We start from the raw sequence: 17,481 nt of genomic DNA, 5'->3' as shown, positions 1-17,481 counted from the left end.
TGAGTATGGAATGTCACCCCTGTGTGTATCATGAATGGTTCATTCCATTGCTTCAGCGCTAGTTTTCAACGCATGTTGTCATGAATGACTAATCGAAGCAAGTCTTCTCCTGACTAAATGTCCATAAATGTCATTTTAAGAAAAATTTAAGACTAATTTTTAATTTAAGACTAGTTAAACAGAGAAAAAACAGAAAACTGTTTATTTTTTTGCATCACAGCAGGAAAAAAAAAAAATGTAATAAAAAAAATAGTTTTGACTGGTGTGATGCAATAAAAATAAGAAAATCTTTTATTTTCTGCTTTGTCTCTGTTAAATGATAGAATGTCATGCGTTTATTGTTAAAAGCAATGGTCGAAAAATGAGGTAAATCTCTATAGGAACAGCTAATTATTAATTTATGTTGATATCATAAAAGCATCCCTAAAACCTGTCTTCTCTGCTCCCTAGCTCTTTCCACATGCCTTTAAGTCATCACAGTGACAAATGTATCAAAAAGGTTACTGAGCAGCAACAAATGAATATGGCAAGTTAGGAAGCCCAAATTCTCCATAATCTAGATGTTACTTATGAATACACAAGACACTTGCATTAAAGCGTGTGTTAAAGTGCAACATGAATCTTTTGTGATAATGGTGTACTGTTTATTTCTGTGCAAGACTCTGCAACTTTCTCACTGGCTACCTGCTTCAGATTCATGACTTTGTTATTAGCCTTCATTTCCAATCATATAATCGTACAGAAAGCATATTCTCACGTAGCCTAACACCAACTCGAAAGTGCTGCAAAGTCACACGCATATGAAACTAACATGATATGCAATTAATCTAAATTAAACGTTCCTGTAAAATCAACACAACCCCATGTATTTCTACACTAATCAATATGTTGCGCATTTGAACGATGTTGGCACAAATGTCGCCTGAATCTATTGTAAAGGTTTGTTTAATAGAGAATGACACATTGATTTTTAATCTCAGAGACACAAGACAATTTTCATGTCAGGTTTATTTAGGTTGAAATAAATTCAGCATCATAAACCTGATTTCCCCAACATAATGTTTCCATTCAATTCATTTTAAAATGTATCTAACATTCAGCAATTCAGATTAAACATTTAAATAAATTTAATCCTTTTAAAAAAATTCTATTATTTCATTCCACAGTTATTATATTTCATGATTTTTTTTTGCACTTTCGATTTTTCTTACAAATCTTCACTTCAATAGAAGGTGTAAACTTGCAGAAACAAACAAAAACACAAAGAGAAAAACAAAACAAACAAAAACAACCAAAAACAGTAATTGAGAGGCAACACTGGAAGTGTGGGGCAGCATTTTGCTCCGAGGTAATCGGTCTTCTCTCCTGCGGCTTGACTAATCGTTACCTTTTCAGGTTCCTCTGAGCTTGCTTGAGTAAAGTGTCAAAGTCTAGTGCATCAAATTTGCCTTTTGTAGGCTGAGGATCGTACTCCCTGTTTGAATCTGAAAGAGATAAAAAAAAAAGACTGTAGCATCTGGAGGCTTTAACAGGAACATTTTCAAAGCCTGTAAATGAGTGATGCACTGATTCCACCAACCGGAAATATAAGGCCGAAACATGTTGCATTATACTTGTAACCAAAAGTGATGCAATAGCAGCAATATGTAATTTTTTTTTATTTGAAATGGAGAGGCTACACATTGCCAAAGAACTTCACTATGACTCTTTTAAATTTTATCACCAGAGAACACAACACCCTTAACAGCATGAAGAGTTCAGATACACAATTACCAAAATTTAATTATCCAACTGTTTATTTTCATGTCCAGGTAAATAAAAACTTTGAGTTTGTGTTTCTGTAAGAAATGTTTATGGATTGGAAACCGACATGAAGCTAAGCTTACCAAGATCAGCATAACTGGTCTTGCAGAACTGCCTCCTGCCTCCAAAGCACAGGTCAAATGGAAGTTCATTCTGCTCCCTCAGCTTGCTTCCATTTTCAATAGCATTAAATGCATCTTTCTTGCTGTAGTATGTAACAAAGCCATAGTTGTCCCTGAAATAACAAGTGCGTTAGAAATATTCTTTTTTCAGTGTTAACAATATACCAAATAAACAATTTAAAGAAGACATACCCATTTTCTCTAAAGTGCACAGTACACTCCTCAATCTCTCCGAAGAATGAGAAACGCTCCTTCAGCTCTTTACGAGTCATGCTTCCACGAATCCGTCCAACATAAACAACTCTCCGCTCCTCCTGAATGTCACATTTCAAATTTTATGTTAGAAATCACCAACATGCCTTTGAGAAAAATCTAAAAGACACATTTTTCTTGATTAAAATACTCACAATTGCTTTCTCCTTGCGTCTTTTTACATCCTCACTGGAATTTTGTGAATTCCGGTAACCAGACCTCTGATTAGGGCTGTCAATAAAATAAAAACACATAAGGTTTATAATTAACTAAAACCATAAAAACATGTTACTTGACATAAAACACACAATAGTTGAAGTAAAATATAAAAAGTAAACACTTTATTTTAGCTAGTTGCCAAGGCACACTACCAGTCAAAAGTTTAACAGTAAGATTTAAATTTTTTTCCCCCCCAAAGAAGTCTCTTCTGCTCAAGAAGACTGCATTTATTTGATCCAAAGTACATAAAAAAAGTAAATAAGCAAAATTTAGAAATATTTTTACAATTTAAAATAACTTTTCTATTTGAATATATTTTAAATTCTAAAATTCTGATTTGCTGCTCAAAAACATTTTTTTTATTATTATTATTATTATTATTATTATTATTATTATTATTATTATTATTGTGTTGAAAACAGCCAAGTAGGATTTGTTCAGGTTTCTTTGAATCTTTGGTTCTATTTATCAAAGAATCCTGAAAAAAAAAAAAAGTTTACTTAACTGTATTAAACATTGATAATAAAATTCAAAATGTTTCTTGAGCAGCAAATCAGCATATTAGAATGATTTCTGAAGGATCATGTGACACTAAAGATTGGAGTAATGATGCTGAAAATCTGGCTTTGATCACATAAATAAATTACATACATTTTAAAATGTATTCAAATAGAAAACTTATTTTAAGTAGTAAAAATAATTTGAAATTTTTCCAGCTTTTGCTGTTTTTTGGATCAAATAAATGCAGGCTTGGTGAGCAGAAGAGACTTAATTAAAAACACTTTTGACTGTTAGTGTAAGTGCTCTTATTTTATGTAATTTTAACTTGATGTATTAACTAAAACATTAATAAAAAAAAAATAAGAACAACAAATCTACTAAAACTAAAAACTAACTTAAAATGTTGATAAAAAAAGCTATAATAGTATCTTAAAGCTACTAAAGTAACACTGAAACTTGGCACGTTCTCACCTTCTATGACTCTTCCAATGGTGGTGTCCATGTGAATCAGAAGAGCGGGATCTGGATCGCGAGCGGCTGCGGCTCCAGGAACCAGAGCGTGAGCTTGAATATGAATACCGTCGCCGGCGGGGTGGGGAAAATGACCTGGAGCTGGATCGGGAACGAGACCTAGATGATGAACTGGATCTGCTGCTTGAGTGACGAGAACTGTATCTGTAAAATGTAAAAACACACGTTTGCCAACATCCTCTAGAATGATGTACTTTCAGAATTCTAAATTAATTTCGAAGAATTATAAATGTGTATATCCATATCAAAGCTGACCTTTTCCTAGGTGGTGAACGTGATCTGGAGGAGGACTCAGAGCTGGATTCTGAGCTGCTAGAGGACCGGGTTCTGTATCTTCGTTTCAAGCGGCCTCTGTCCTGTTCGTGCTGTGTGGAGGAGCGTTCAGAGTAGTTCACAGATTTCTCCTGGTTGCATTTCGCTTCATCCAGTAAAGAGCTTTCAGAGTCAGGCCTGTTTGGAGAGGCGTCTGGAGTCACCAAGGCAGAGCTATTTAATGCACACCTTCTATCTGCAGAAGGATGAGTGAGGCTGACATTTCTCTGAGTTTCTTCTGTAACTAAAGGAGTTGATGAAGTTTTGGAGATGCTGTTCTGGACTGGCTTGTTGGGCGGCAGCTCAACGGTCTTAATAACAATGCTAGGCTGTTGTTTGACATTCCACCGACTTCCAATTTCATTTTGATGGAGATCTTTTGGAGGGAGGCAGTAGTCATGGTCAAGGGAGAAAGGCTGAAACTGTCCAGCAGTAGCAGGGGTCTGAGGCTTGCTGCGCAACTTGTTTGAAGGTAGTGGTCTCGCCTCTATCTGAATGGCCTTGTTGGGAGTTGGTTTAAGGACTTCTGACTTCTTGGGTTTCCCAAGTAGTGAAACTGGCGCAATAGGCTTCCACATCTGGTGTGGAGGTGTGGCAGGCGGTGTAAGACCTATGGGAAGAGTCAATTGAAAGAAATTTACTTTCATTCACAGGCAGCTTAAAACACCAGTTTTTATATACAGTGGCCTTAAAACTGAGTCAAACCATGTGCCAATTATTTTTAAATGAACAAGCTTCTCTAAAATGCTACTTTATTATCAATTTTGGAATCTGTTGTGCTGTCTAATATATTTTTGGAACCTGTGATAGTTTTTTTTTAGGATTCTCTGATGAATAAAAAGTTAAAAAGGACAGTATTTTTTCAAAATAGAAATCTTTACTACCACCTTTTACCACTTTTTAAAATGTATTTATTTTAAAGAAAGAAAAAGAAAGAAAGAGGGGGTGGAAAAAAAAATACTGACCCCAAACTTTGAACGATAGTGATTATTATAGTGCATATTACAAAAGATTTCTATTTTAAATAAATGTTCTGAAGAATTCTGAAAAAGTATCAAAGGTTCCAAAAAATAAGCAGCACAACTGTTTCCAACACTGATAATAAATCAGCATATTAGAAATGAAATAATGATGCTGAAAATTCAACTTAGCCTCACAGGAATAAATTCTATTTTAAAGTATATGAATATAGAAAACCACTATTTTTTTCTGTATTTTTAATCAAATAAACGCAGCATTGATTAGCAAAAAAGACTTGTACAAAACATTAAAAATGTACTGATCCTAAACTTTTGCACGGCAGTGTATACGTATATATTTTTTTGATTGAATGAATGCTGCCTTGGTTAAAACATAACATACATACATAACTTAAAGTACCATCTAGTTTTGCGCAAAACATTCATTTATTTAAAAACAAACACAAGCACACAAAAAGACCTTACCTGCTGTGCTTCCCAGGTCATGGTTACGGGTTTTCTCCACGGCCTTAGTCTCCACCTGCTCATAACTGAATTCAAAACAAAAAAATACATATAAATACAACCAGCAGTGGCAACACCGTCATAAGCACTGAATTATTGTTGCTAAAACATCGTTCAGACTAACATAAGCTAAGCTTATGTTTGTCTCCATCCACCTTCACATTCTGAAGCCATGATGAGGGCTTCATTTGTTTCGGTAGGTCTTGGTGAAAAGTAGCCTAGGGCCACGCACACAAACACTGAGTTTGGTGCGAGAGCAGCGCAAGGGCTGTAGGGTAACTCCATCACTCCGCCTCATGATACTCACCTGGAGTTTCCTACAGCGGCTGCTCTACCACAGACCTCCGGTACACTCTGCTCTTCTTTGGCTGGAAAGAAAAAGTAAGGTTGTGAATGACCAAATACAGGAAGTGAAAATGGGACAGACCCTTAAAATAACCTAAACAATCAGATTGTCCAGCATCTAGCTAGATAGAACTCAGCCACAAGCAACAGAATGCATTGTGATACTCTACAAAAATGCACTGGATTTGCCTACTCAACAGCTGAGAAACAGCAGACTAAAGATAAATGTTTGTTTAATAGGTACACCGTCAGTTTTCAGCCCCTGCAAGTCCACAAACAAAGACAGCCAACTGGTTTTAAAATGGTTTTGTTAACAGGGCAGAATTCCAGCAGTTCAATGAGCATGAGCACACAGCAGCTGTTTTCATTGAAGCCACGCCCTCTCTTAAAGGAACAGTCACAATTCTTCAAGTGCATGATATTAAAACTGTTTATTATTAATAGCATAGCTATTAATTTTTCCTGTAAGAGTGGGTGTGGCCATTTGTAAATTTGTATTAATTTAAATAAAATTATATAGATATAGCTTCCGGTCTCATCCGCGTCCAGCTATTTTTAGCTGTATAAAACAGTCTGTATTTGCTGCTTGATTTTGCAACTTGTGTTCTACCATTTTATTTTAATGTTCTGGTTTGTAGTGTAAACTGTTTTACCATTTACAGCACGAAGTTATTCTTCTCGTTAGTTCCCTATCACGCTAATAAACCCAAGTCTCACCCACAGGCTTACTTCCGCGTTGAATAAAGTGGATAAAGCACAGCTCATAAAGACATCTCTATCAATCAGCTTTAGTTGGTTTGTTGGAGAGCACAGCGAATTTCTGCCCTTAACCGACACTCCCGATCACAGATTCTCATTGAAATTACCAAAAATATTCAATCTGCATAACCTTTGTAATGCTGTAATTCTATGTGGCTTGTACTGTTGTAGTAAAATGTTAAACAACAACACAGAACTCCACCAGGAAAAGGAAACAACTCTTGACCTCTTTTGAACTGAATGCTTATAACGTCAAGATAAGATGAACATGGTTTTGTGATAAGGCTAATCTAACCAGAGAGTCGTGTCTAATTGTGAACTCTGTACTTGCAATCTGCGCTTGACCTGGCAACACAGACACAAATTCTTTCGTTCCAGGAATGACAACTTTTTCCAAGCTCAAAATGTTAGCGTGGCCTAGTTGCTTACAAACGAATGGTCTGCATTCTAAAGATGGCAGTACGGGTGTACGTGTTCACTAAGAGGGCACTCGCTTCCAAAGAAAGCTCTGCCGTGCTCAGCATTAACATCCTTCACATAGTCAGCTTGTCTTGTAGCATGATTTGAACAACCCTCTTTGGTAAACAAATACTTTTAAAGTAAGAGCTCAGAGATAATATCACTTACACTGAGACTCTTCAAACTGCTCCAGGAGGCTTGTAAGATCAGCAGCTTCAATGCCTAAAAGAAAAAATTTGTTATAAACCACTCCACAGATATTATTACCTAACAACATATGAATAAGTTCTCACCGATTTCACTTGTGAAGGACTCGATCAGCTCAACGGTGGTGTTCTTCGGTTTGGGAATCTCAGAGGAAGCCATCCTCATCTGCTCTGCCAGTTCAACAACTCTGGCCTGAACTTGAGCCGAGAAAAACGGCTGAGCAGCTATTGGTGCAACATGAGGCTGTGACCGTGAGGTCAGCTTTTTAGAATTAGTTGGCAGGGTGTTTTTGGCTTGATCAGACACAGGGGCCAAAACAACCTGCTCGGGCTCGCTCTTTGCAGGCACAGCAGCACTAGGTTTATGAGAGCTCTGAACTTGTGTAGTGATCATCTGAGGCCTTGAGGGAGCTTTGGATGGAGCCACTGGAGCAGCATTGAGGTTCTCATGTAAACATTCCTTATGAATCTGTGCATTGAGACCCTGAGAGCCTCCAGATGTAGGAGGAGGCACCTCAGCCACATGTCTGATTAGGGCAGAGGTCTCAGTAGGAATAGTGTTTTGTGGCATGCTGGGTGCAGATAGTTTCTGTGGAGAGGGGTGGACTGATTGGGGTGAACTTTTAGATGTTTCTGAAGGTGGAGGGGTTGGTTTAGAAGTTGCAGGTTTCTTTGAGGAAGCCATCAGTGAAGCCGGTGGGTTGAGTAAGGCTTCAGGTGTTGGGGGAGCAGCGGGGCCTCTTGGGTGCCAAGCAGGCATGACTTCAGGTGCAACATCTTTTTTAACAGGAGTATGCGTGGTTTTACGTGGATCTCTGGGGTTGGGTTCTGGCAGGCAGGGTATTGGAGGAAGCTCTTTGGGCGGTTCTGGCAACTTGGGCCATTTAGTGCTGTAATCCTCTGTTTTGTCCACCGGGTCTGGTTTCTTCTGCTGGCGGAGGAGACGGTATTGCTGTAAACTGAGAGGTTTAGGCTTGGTTTCATTACGCTGACAAGGAGCAGGCTGTTCAGCCTCTTGTTTTGAAGGTGGCTCTTCCTCCACAGACTTTTCAAGAGGTTTGTTCTCTGGCTGTGAGTCAGTGATTTTTGCGTCAGCTTGAGGGGTTGTGATATCCTCCTTTTCAACTAGCGGTTTAAGGGTTGTAAACTCTGTTGGACGATCAAGTTTAGGTTTTTCAGGCTCTGGCGATGAGAGCACAGGTGAGAAAGTTACCTTTTTCTTCTTTTGTTCTTCTTGGAGTTTCTTCTGTGGCTCTTTTGAGCTTCTCAAAACTCTTTGTTCAACCAGAGGGGCTTCAACTTTACGTTTGTGTTTCTTTTTCCCTTTACGTACCTTAACAACCTCTTTCTCCTCCTCCACAAGAGATACTTCAGAAGGAGGTAGAATTTTTTCAGCACTGTCTTCAGGCTTTGGTTCTGGCTCGTCTATGGTCTCTGGTACTCTTTGTTCACATTCTGCGGAGTCTGTGTGAGACAGAGGGATGCTGAGATCGGGGATTGCCAGGATGGGCTCTCCATGCTCTCCTTGATCAACCACTTCTAGCACAAGACCTCTCTCAGGCAGAAGATGCTCTTGTCCCTCTTCTCCTTCCAAACATAACGTCATGCAGTAAGGGTGCATGTGTTTCACTAAATCACTGAGAGTAACAGGCATACTCTCTCCATCCTGCTCTAAAGACACAGGAAGGCCCCAGTCAAATTCATCCAGTGATGACAAATCAATATTGGCTAGGGAGGTTGAAAAACTAGTGTCTCCTTCTTCCTCCTCTTCTCCTTCACTGTTCTGTTGGGATACTCTCTGCATTCGTGGGAGACTCTATAAAACAAAAACATAAAAAGTCTTACATTATGCCAGTAAAGTTAGGAACTGATAGTAGTATGTATGGGTCAAAATTATCGATTTTTCTTTTATGCCAAAAATCATTAGGATATTAAGATCATGTACCATGAAGATATTTTGTACATTTTCGTACTGTAAATATTTCAAAACTTAAAAAAAAAAAAAAATTTTCGATTAGTAATATGCATTACTAAGAACTTAATTTGGACAACTTTAAAGGTGATTTTCTCAATATTTTGATTTTTTGCACCCTCAGGTGCTGATTTTCAAATAGTTGTATCTCGGCCAAATACTGTCCTGTCCTAACAAACCATATATAAATGGAAAGCTTATTAATTCAGCTTTCAGATGATTATAATTCCCTTATGACTGTTTTTGTGTTCCAGCATCACATATTAATATCCTAAATTGTGTAGCCCCAGTTAAAACCTGTTGTGCTGCCAATCAAAAATGAATTAAATTACATCAGATGACACTTCCAAAAACAAAGACTTTAGAACTTAAATACCTTCCCAGGAAATTGTCTTGTATGAATTGACTCTGGAGGAGGCCGTGTGAGGAACTTTCTTAGCTAGAGTGGAAAAAGGAAAATCAGTATCTCAAAAATCATTAAGCAGTTCTAAAACAAAAATAATAAGAATAAACAACCAATGCATTCCTAACACGGTTAAGAGCAGCTAAAAACTCACCGGTGAGTGTTCCTGACCCTTCTGCCCTGAGAAGAGCTCTGAATCTGGTAGAGTGTCAAAAGGGGACAGGTTTTCATCATCAACATTGTCAAGTATTTCAGTCAGAGCTGTGAGCAGCGTCGCTTCACTTTCCTCATCAATATTACTTTTAACCTGAAACAGAGGAAACTATTATTTAATCCCAGTGCTGAGTGACAGCAAAACAAGTCACAACATTCAACAAACAAAACATTGCATTGAAAGCCATTCATGCAATGAACAAGTCTTGTGTTGACAGTTTATAAAAGGCTTTATTAGCTTTATTAACCTCTCCAGTGGGGCTGTCCTCAAAAATGGACAAAATAGAAGGATCGAGGCAGCTTTGTAAAGCCTCCAGAGCATCTCCATTGCTAAGGCCAGGATACTCCAGACTGGCAGTGAAGCTTTCCTCAAGCATCTCCACCTGCAAGACAAAGATAAACCACTTAAAGCTGCAGTGAAGTGAGTTGTGACTCTTTTCTTCTGCTGTGATGTAAATCTTAGTGAAATTACTTTTGGAATGAGAAAAAAAAAGAAAAAAAAAAAAAGTAGAGCAGACTTGGTTTTGTCTATTTTAAGAACTGTCCATTTTTATATTTCATATAGACTTCCGATGTTCGGTTTGTATTGCGCCATCAGCAATCCAAACCACAGCTAAAGCATTTCAACTGAAATTCTAAACTGTAGGCATCCATTTCCATTAGTTTACTGGACAGCATTGCTGATGCTACACAAATTAAATATTAATATTTATATTTTAGAAACGTTGACAATTATATGCACATCTAAAGCCCAAGACACTGGAGGGCCCAGTGTCTTACAGAGTTTAGCTCCAACTTGCCTCAACACACCTGTCGGGAATTTTTTAGTATGCTTAGTAAAAGCTTGTTTAGCTGGTTCAGGTGTGTTTAATTGGGCTTTCAGCTAAATTGTGCAGGACAGCGGCCTTCTAGGATTGAGTTTGGACACTCCTAGTCTAAAACCATAATTCACTACAAGGTGGTATGCATTTGGTGAGGCTGTAGACAAGTTCATGTTACTGTATTTAAAAAAAAGGACATTGCACAACTTCAAACAATGTAGGCTAGTTTGTAAAAACAATGCTTGCTTGGACAGTCCTGCAGCAGCTGATGTTATTTTGAGCTTTGGTGTTAATACAGCTCATATAATGATTATTAACAGAACTCAAGTGAAACACTGTTGATACTCAACTCCCTTTGAGGAATCGTTTTAATATTTGAACTTGAAAAATAAAAAAAAATCAAGCCAATTATCATAGGCCTAAACTTGAACTAATATTAATTACGAGAAATACGAAACGTAAGCATGTTCAGTTTATAACTGAATAAAATTCATTTGAAATTACAACCACGTGTTGGGCATATCACGTCACTGCCGCAGTGCATTACTGGGCAAACCCAACACCGGCACAGTTCAAAACACGCCTTGCTATAACAAATCCAGCATGTTGCTTTCTTAAAAGCGATTTCAAGATTAAATCAGCACGCCAGTTTAATTGTGACAAACCACTTTCGTTTAAAAACCTAAACAGGGGCTGAATTAAAGGCTGCTGTCAGTAAATACACACGGCCCAACACGTCTGACCCACTCATACCTGCACCACGTGCTGGACAGCGAATCAACGCAAACCGCATTGAACGACATGGGGCTAACTTTGTGTTTCACAGTCACGACAGTGCTAAATATGACATTAAAACATGATGAATGCAACCAAACGAAGCTGAAATTCTAATATGCTAGCATGAAAAATAATATAGCTTAAGTGACAGATGACATCTGTTGAAATACCTATCGTGATCTGTCATTTTAACTTTATCAGGTCTAATGTACTAAAACAATTAACTGCAGTTTAAGTTAAATGTTTAAAGTAAAATTTACGACCATCCATGCATACAAGTTGGGAGTTTCATTCTTAAAATGACTGAACCACGTGGGGGTGAGTCACTCCAATATGTAACAAACAACAAGAAAGCCATATCTGATCAATAAAGACATATGTATTAGGAAGTCACTAATATGATATAATAATACAAACATATGCATTAAATAAAATAGCATTCTTCTTTAGCTCTGACATGCTCATTCCTGATTACAGGTTTATTTATCACCATATTAAATTCCAAAACAATATACGTATGGCTTGCAAAACGCAAAACTATTTTTTTTTAAAAAAGATAAAGAACATGTGAAATGAATATGTAGTTGAATCACTGGTCTCGAGTTATAGAGTAAGTTCATAGGAATGCAGAAGCATGGCAACATCAGCTAACAGGAGCAAACTTGTACATTCACACATTGACATGCGACTTTAGTATGGATACGCAACAAATCTAACAACACTTGGAAAGTACTAAATGTTGCTTTTCCTACGACCATTATTTAAATAAGCTCACATATGGCAAGAAAAACTGCAAAAGCTATCCCACCATCACCATCCACGTGTCACAAAGTCTTGCACTTCATCGCCTATTTGCCTCGAATATCTGACACAGTGATAAATGTCAACAATTTCATTCTGGCGCAGCCCTGTATAAATATCAATAAACGCTGTTCTTACCTCGTCAAGGTTCACCGGTGAGAACATTTGAGTATTACAGGCTTTTAACATCTCCTCGCCTGTTCCCCACCGCGCCGCCATCTTACAACTCAACTGTGTGGAAAAACGTGAATCAACTGCAGGCGCAGCAGCCGGCTACAAGACACGTGCTATTTGCGTTCCCGGCAACTGAGCGCGTATAGTCCCGCCCCCATTATGCGTCATCGGACCTGGCGAACTCATTTCGTTGGCTGTGAGGTAAGAAGTGCAACTTTTTCTTTTCTCGTTTGTTATTTATCGTCTTATATTATATACACGTTTGAATCGGTGTATTTGATGTGTTATGTTTTATTCTGAACACAATGTTTACTCACTTTTGGAAAAATATGTGAGCTTTCTGAAGCTTTTTGTTTTTTTTAACAATCAATTCCAGATTTCTCTGAACCTAGACATTATGAAAAAAGTGTCATATTGCTTTTGCGGGTTATTACATAGGGAAGAAAGACATAAAATATACACTGAAATATTTGCAACATGTAGAAAGAATACTTTGGCATATTTTGATACATTACAATTATCTTCCTGTATCCATTTTATAAACATACAAGCATACATAGACTTGTAATAAAAAACATTGCATTAGAAGACACAGTTCATTAAAAACAACTAAATAATTTGTCCTGTAATTCAGTTTATGCTACATATTTAGCAAAAGTTCAGATAAGAGTGGCCAGCAGATGTCCTCAGTGTGCACTGTTGTTTTGTGCAGCAGTTTGGCCAGTTATGTTAGTATACTATACAGTCATTTTATCAGTGTAACTTTGGAACTTGGCACATGCTTCATATTTACAGTTAACCTACATGGTTCTGTTAAGTAAACACTTTATTTATAGTTGTACACTACCAGTCAATGTTTAGAAGTCTCTTCTGCTCACCAACCCGGCATTTATTTGATCCAAAGTGCAGCAAAGAAGTAATATTGTGAAATATTTTTACTATTTAAAAAAATGCTTTCTATTTGAATATTTTAAAAAATGTAATTTATTCCTGGGATCAAAGCTACATTTTTAGCATCATTACTCCAGTCACATGATCCTTCTGAAATTATTATAATATGCTGATTTGCTGTTCAAGGAACATTTTTATTATTATTATTATCAATATTTAAAACCGTTGAGTAAATATTTTCAGGATTCTTTAATAAATAGAAAGATCCAGAGATCAGCATTTATCTGAAATATAAGCTTTTGTAACATTATACACTAAACCATTCAAAAGCTTGGAGCCTCAGTATAGTTTTTTGGCTTTCAAAAATGATGATTTTTAACATTTATAATGTTACAAAAGATGTGTATTTCAGATAAATGCTGTTCTTCTGAACTTTCTATTCATCAAAGAAACCTCAAAAAATTCTACTCAGCTGTTTTCAACATAATAATAATAATAATAAGTGTTTTTTGAGCAGCAAATCAGAATATTAGAATGATTTCTGAAGGATCACGTGACTGGAGTAATGATACTAATTCAGCTTTGAAATCACAGGAATAAATTACATTTTAAAATATATTTAAGTAGAAAGCAGTTATTTTAAATAGTAAACATATTTCAAAATGTTTGCTGTACTTTGAATCAAAGGCTTGGTGAGCAGAAGAGACTTCCTTAAAAAACATTAAAAATCTTAGTGTTCAAAAACTTCTGACTGTAAATTTATAAAGGTTAAGAGAATGAAGAATGAACTGAAGCTGTTTGCAAAATCTGTCTAATACGTGACTGACTAGAGACTGTCAAAATTCTCTCTGTTTTGGACTTTTAAGTTACTAGAATGAGACCCTCACCCTTCTTATTATTATTAGGTTTTTTGTTGTTGTTGTTTATGTTCTTTTTCTGTAGGCCACTAGAATTTTGTTCAGTTAAAAAAAAGATCAGTAATTCTAACATTTCATAAATTCCTGTTTCTCCAATCAGATGGATGGTCAGACTCTTTCTTTCTAGCTGAATTAGCATTTCTTGTCTAGGTAAAAATGCAGTGGGCTCCACTAGAAGGCGCCATTAAGTTTTGGTTGGCCTTTGGCATCCACTGCTTACCTTGCCTTTTAGTGAACAATTAAAGGGATAGTTCACCCAAAAATGAAAATTCTGTCATTAATTATATCATGTCATCTCGTTCCGTCATGTAGTTCCAAACTCGTAAGACCTTCGTTCGTCATTGGAACACAAATTAAGATATTTTTGATGAAATCTGAGAGGTTTCTGACCCGGCAGAGACAGCAACGCATTAACTGACATGTTCAGGGCCCAGAAAATTAGTAAGAACATCGTTAAAATAGTCCATTTGACATCAGTGGTTCAACCTTAATCTTGTGAAGCTACGAGAGCAGAATTTTTGTGCGCAAAGAAAACAACGATTTTATTCAACGATTTCCTCTCTTCCTTGTCAGTCTTTGTTGTTCTTGATAGTACCATGATATCTTAATTTGTGTTCCAAAGATGTTCAAAGGTCTTATGGGTTTCCAACGACATGAGGGTGAGTAATTAATGACAGATTTTACATTTTTGGGTGAACTATCTCTTTAACTGAACAAAATGTATTTTGTTCTTGTCACTCTTTTAAAGTTTCACTATTTTTTGTTGACCCTTATGCTAGTGAAGCTACTTCTCAAAGACATACGTTCATTTATTGTTATTCTTAATTGTCTATAACAACATTGTCTATAACATAACACAAAATTGTCTATAACACAACATTGTTAGCTGTTAGCTTTCTTAACAATAGCGAGATACAGACATGCAATTCTGAGCATAATAGTCTTAAGTAATTGCATGGAAATAAACTACCATAGTTAATGGTGAAATAAAGTGCATAATATTCGGCTGGTCATGTGATCTCAATATGTCAGCCCCCATGAGGTGACTCACATTAGTGTAAGATAAAACAGATTTTATTAGGCTACTGAGATGAATCAAAACCCAAATTTATATTTATTTGTATGTGTGAAGCTGCTGAGAGCATGCACCATTCATTATCACAGTCACAAATTATGACTGTTATTAATACTGCAAATAGAGTAGTGCAGTAAAGCATAAAATTATTTATACAAAAGCTTGCCAAATTTGCCTTTTTAGTTGTTGTCTTTGTTGGCTTGTATATTCAAAACGAGAAATGACTCCCTGCTAACTATTAATATGTGCAGTATGTTATCCTCTTCTCATACTTTCAGTGTGCCGTGAATTTTGTTCCTCACTGACATTTAACAGCAGGCCCCAATAATAATGAATTGTTTCAGCAGAATGTCTGTATGAGCATTCAGGACGTCACTGCATCATCTTGAGGGTTTTGTTTGCGTAAGCAGTGTTTGTGGGTTGCATTCAAAAAAAAAAAAACTGCTCAGCATCTTTCACCCGCAATTACAGTTTCTTAGTACAGCTGTCTGTTCCACTGGGGGTGGACGAATGCAATTACGCTGAACATTTTCAGGCTCAAAGAAATGCTGCTCCACATCTCTTTAAAGCTTCTGCTGTCCTCCTTCTATTCCTTCTTTATTCCTCGCAGCTACCCGACTGTACTGAAAATCATTCATCCACTACCACTGTTGCCATGGCAACAAGAGGGGAAATCCATTTCATCAGCCTCTTCGTCACACTCCCTCCTTCCGTTCCTCCTCTCTCTCTTCTGCTCTCATTCCCTCCCTCCCATTATTTTCTTTATCTCTCTGTGCCATCTCTTGTTATTCTTCTTTCTTCCTGTCTTAGTCAGACGACAGACAGGCAGCAGAGGATGCAGCGCCTTCCTCAATAAACACAGCACAGCTATATGACATCAAGCTATAGTTATAATAACTTGTTTTATAGATTAAAAGTAAGCTTTATTTTTGGTTGAACCCATGCTGTGTCATCTGTTGTATTGACCACAGTCTTTGTGACACTTTTGTGGTATGTTCTATTTATTAATTGTATGACAAATCTATTGCCCTTTGCACATTAGAGTATTTCTCAATATAACCCTTACATACTTTATAATTATTTAAAGGGATTACTCACCCTCATGTTGTTCTTAAACCTGTAAGACCTTCGTTCATCTTCAGAACACAAATTAAGATTTATTACTTTTCTGGACAAAATTAAAGTTGAACCACTGATGTTACATGGACTATTTTAACAATGTCCTTACTATCTTGTTAGTCCTTGAATGGGGTATTTGCGTTGCTGTCTATGCAATATTACTGTGTTTTCAATCAAATAAATGCACAAAATGCTTTTAAAAACCTATTTGTCCATTAGGAACATTACGAGCATTCATGTCAAATTCAGCCTTTGTTGAGTGCACAAACAAAACATCTGTATAAATGATTGATTAACATCTTTGTGCATGGAGAGCTTTTGTTGAGATCAGGACGATAGTGGCTTCGCTGACATCCTCATGGTAATCCCATGGGGCAGCGGGGCAGGCCAGCAGCTACTGGAGACACCAGATGGCCTCAAATTAGAATTGAAATCATGCACGCTCGCACACATGCACATATTCTCTCTCAGTCTCGAACGCATCTTAAACTCTAAATAATAATTTGTTATTTCACTGAACGCAGCCTTTCGTGGTGATGTTGATGGATGGGAGTATTAATGTAATTATGTTTTAGCGAGTAATCCGAAGGGTTAACTCCGTGAGATGATTCCATTAGCACACATAATGAATCTCTGTAATCAGATCACTGATAAATTAATTCCATTATATTCCTCTAAAGCCGATCGGCCCAACAAATGCTCTGCGCCACTCACAATGGATGACCAAAAGTCACTCCATTTTTAATTAACATTTTGTTATCTACTAAAAATGCATATTTTTTTCTTTCTTAAAGCATATATACTGCACATCCCTACAAAATATTAATCAGCACAAGTGTTTTAACATTTTTTTGAGCAGCAAAACAGCATTTTAGGATTATTTTTGAAAGATCATGTGACACTGAAGACTGGAGTAGTGATGCAGAAAATTCAGCTTTGTGTCACATAAAATAAATTACATTTTAAAATTTATTAAAATAGAAAAAAATATTTTAAAATGTAATATTTCACAATGTTGCTGTTGTTACTTTAAGAAAGCATAAGAGGCTTCTTTCAAAAACATAAAAAAACACACTGACTCCAAAGAAAATAAGAAATAAAGATAAAAATTGTGAAATACACTACCAGTCAAAAGTTTGTGAACAGTAAGATTTTAATGTTTTTTAAAGAAGTCTCTTCTGCTCACTAAGCCTGCATTTATTTCATCCAAAGTACCGCAAAAACATTAAAATCTAAAAATATTTTTACTATTTAAAATAACTGTTTTCTATTTGAATACATTTTAAAATGTAATTTATTCCTGTGATTTCAAAGCTGATTTTTTT

General features: G+C 36.6%; 1 protein-coding gene across 1 annotated transcript; it reads right to left on the bottom strand.

The window, feature by feature from the left end:
• Positions 1 to 990: 990 nt before the first annotated feature.
• On the bottom strand, positions 991 to 12,300 carry pprc1 (PPARG related coactivator 1). The gene is made up of 14 exons (XM_051126853.1): positions 12,119 to 12,300; positions 9,830 to 9,964; positions 9,523 to 9,675; positions 9,342 to 9,404; positions 7,081 to 8,809; positions 6,956 to 7,009; positions 5,532 to 5,592; positions 5,186 to 5,250; positions 3,684 to 4,350; positions 3,369 to 3,572; positions 2,333 to 2,408; positions 2,118 to 2,239; positions 1,887 to 2,038; positions 991 to 1,484 (listed from the first exon to the last, which is right to left on the bottom strand). Exons 1-14 carry the CDS (start codon positions 12,197 to 12,199, stop codon positions 1,384 to 1,386), a joined length of 3,663 nt encoding a protein of 1,220 aa, XP_050982810.1. The 5' UTR covers positions 12,200 to 12,300; the 3' UTR covers positions 991 to 1,383.
• Positions 12,301 to 17,481: the final 5,181 nt, after the last annotated feature.

The sequence above is a fragment of the Labeo rohita genome, chromosome 13, assembly GCF_022985175.1.
Source record: "Labeo rohita strain BAU-BD-2019 chromosome 13, IGBB_LRoh.1.0, whole genome shotgun sequence".
Classification (NCBI taxonomy): domain Eukaryota; kingdom Metazoa; phylum Chordata; class Actinopteri; order Cypriniformes; family Cyprinidae; genus Labeo; species Labeo rohita.
The sequence above is the reverse complement of the archived record's forward strand: the minus strand, read 5'-3'. Positions and strand labels throughout refer to the sequence as shown.

Coding starts and splice junctions, on each gene's coding strand:
- pprc1 (XM_051126853.1), bottom strand. CDS start 12,199: ATGGCGGCGCGGTGGGGAACAGGCGAGGAGATGTTAAAAGCCTGTAAT. Junction 2,240..2,332: donor GACGCAAGGAGAAAGCAATT/GTGAGTATTTTA, acceptor TGTGACATTCAG/GAGGAGCGGAGAGTTGTTTA. Junction 1,485..1,886: donor GACCAGTTATGCTGATCTTG/GTAAGCTTAGCT, acceptor TATCTCTTTCAG/ATTCAAACAGGGAGTACGAT.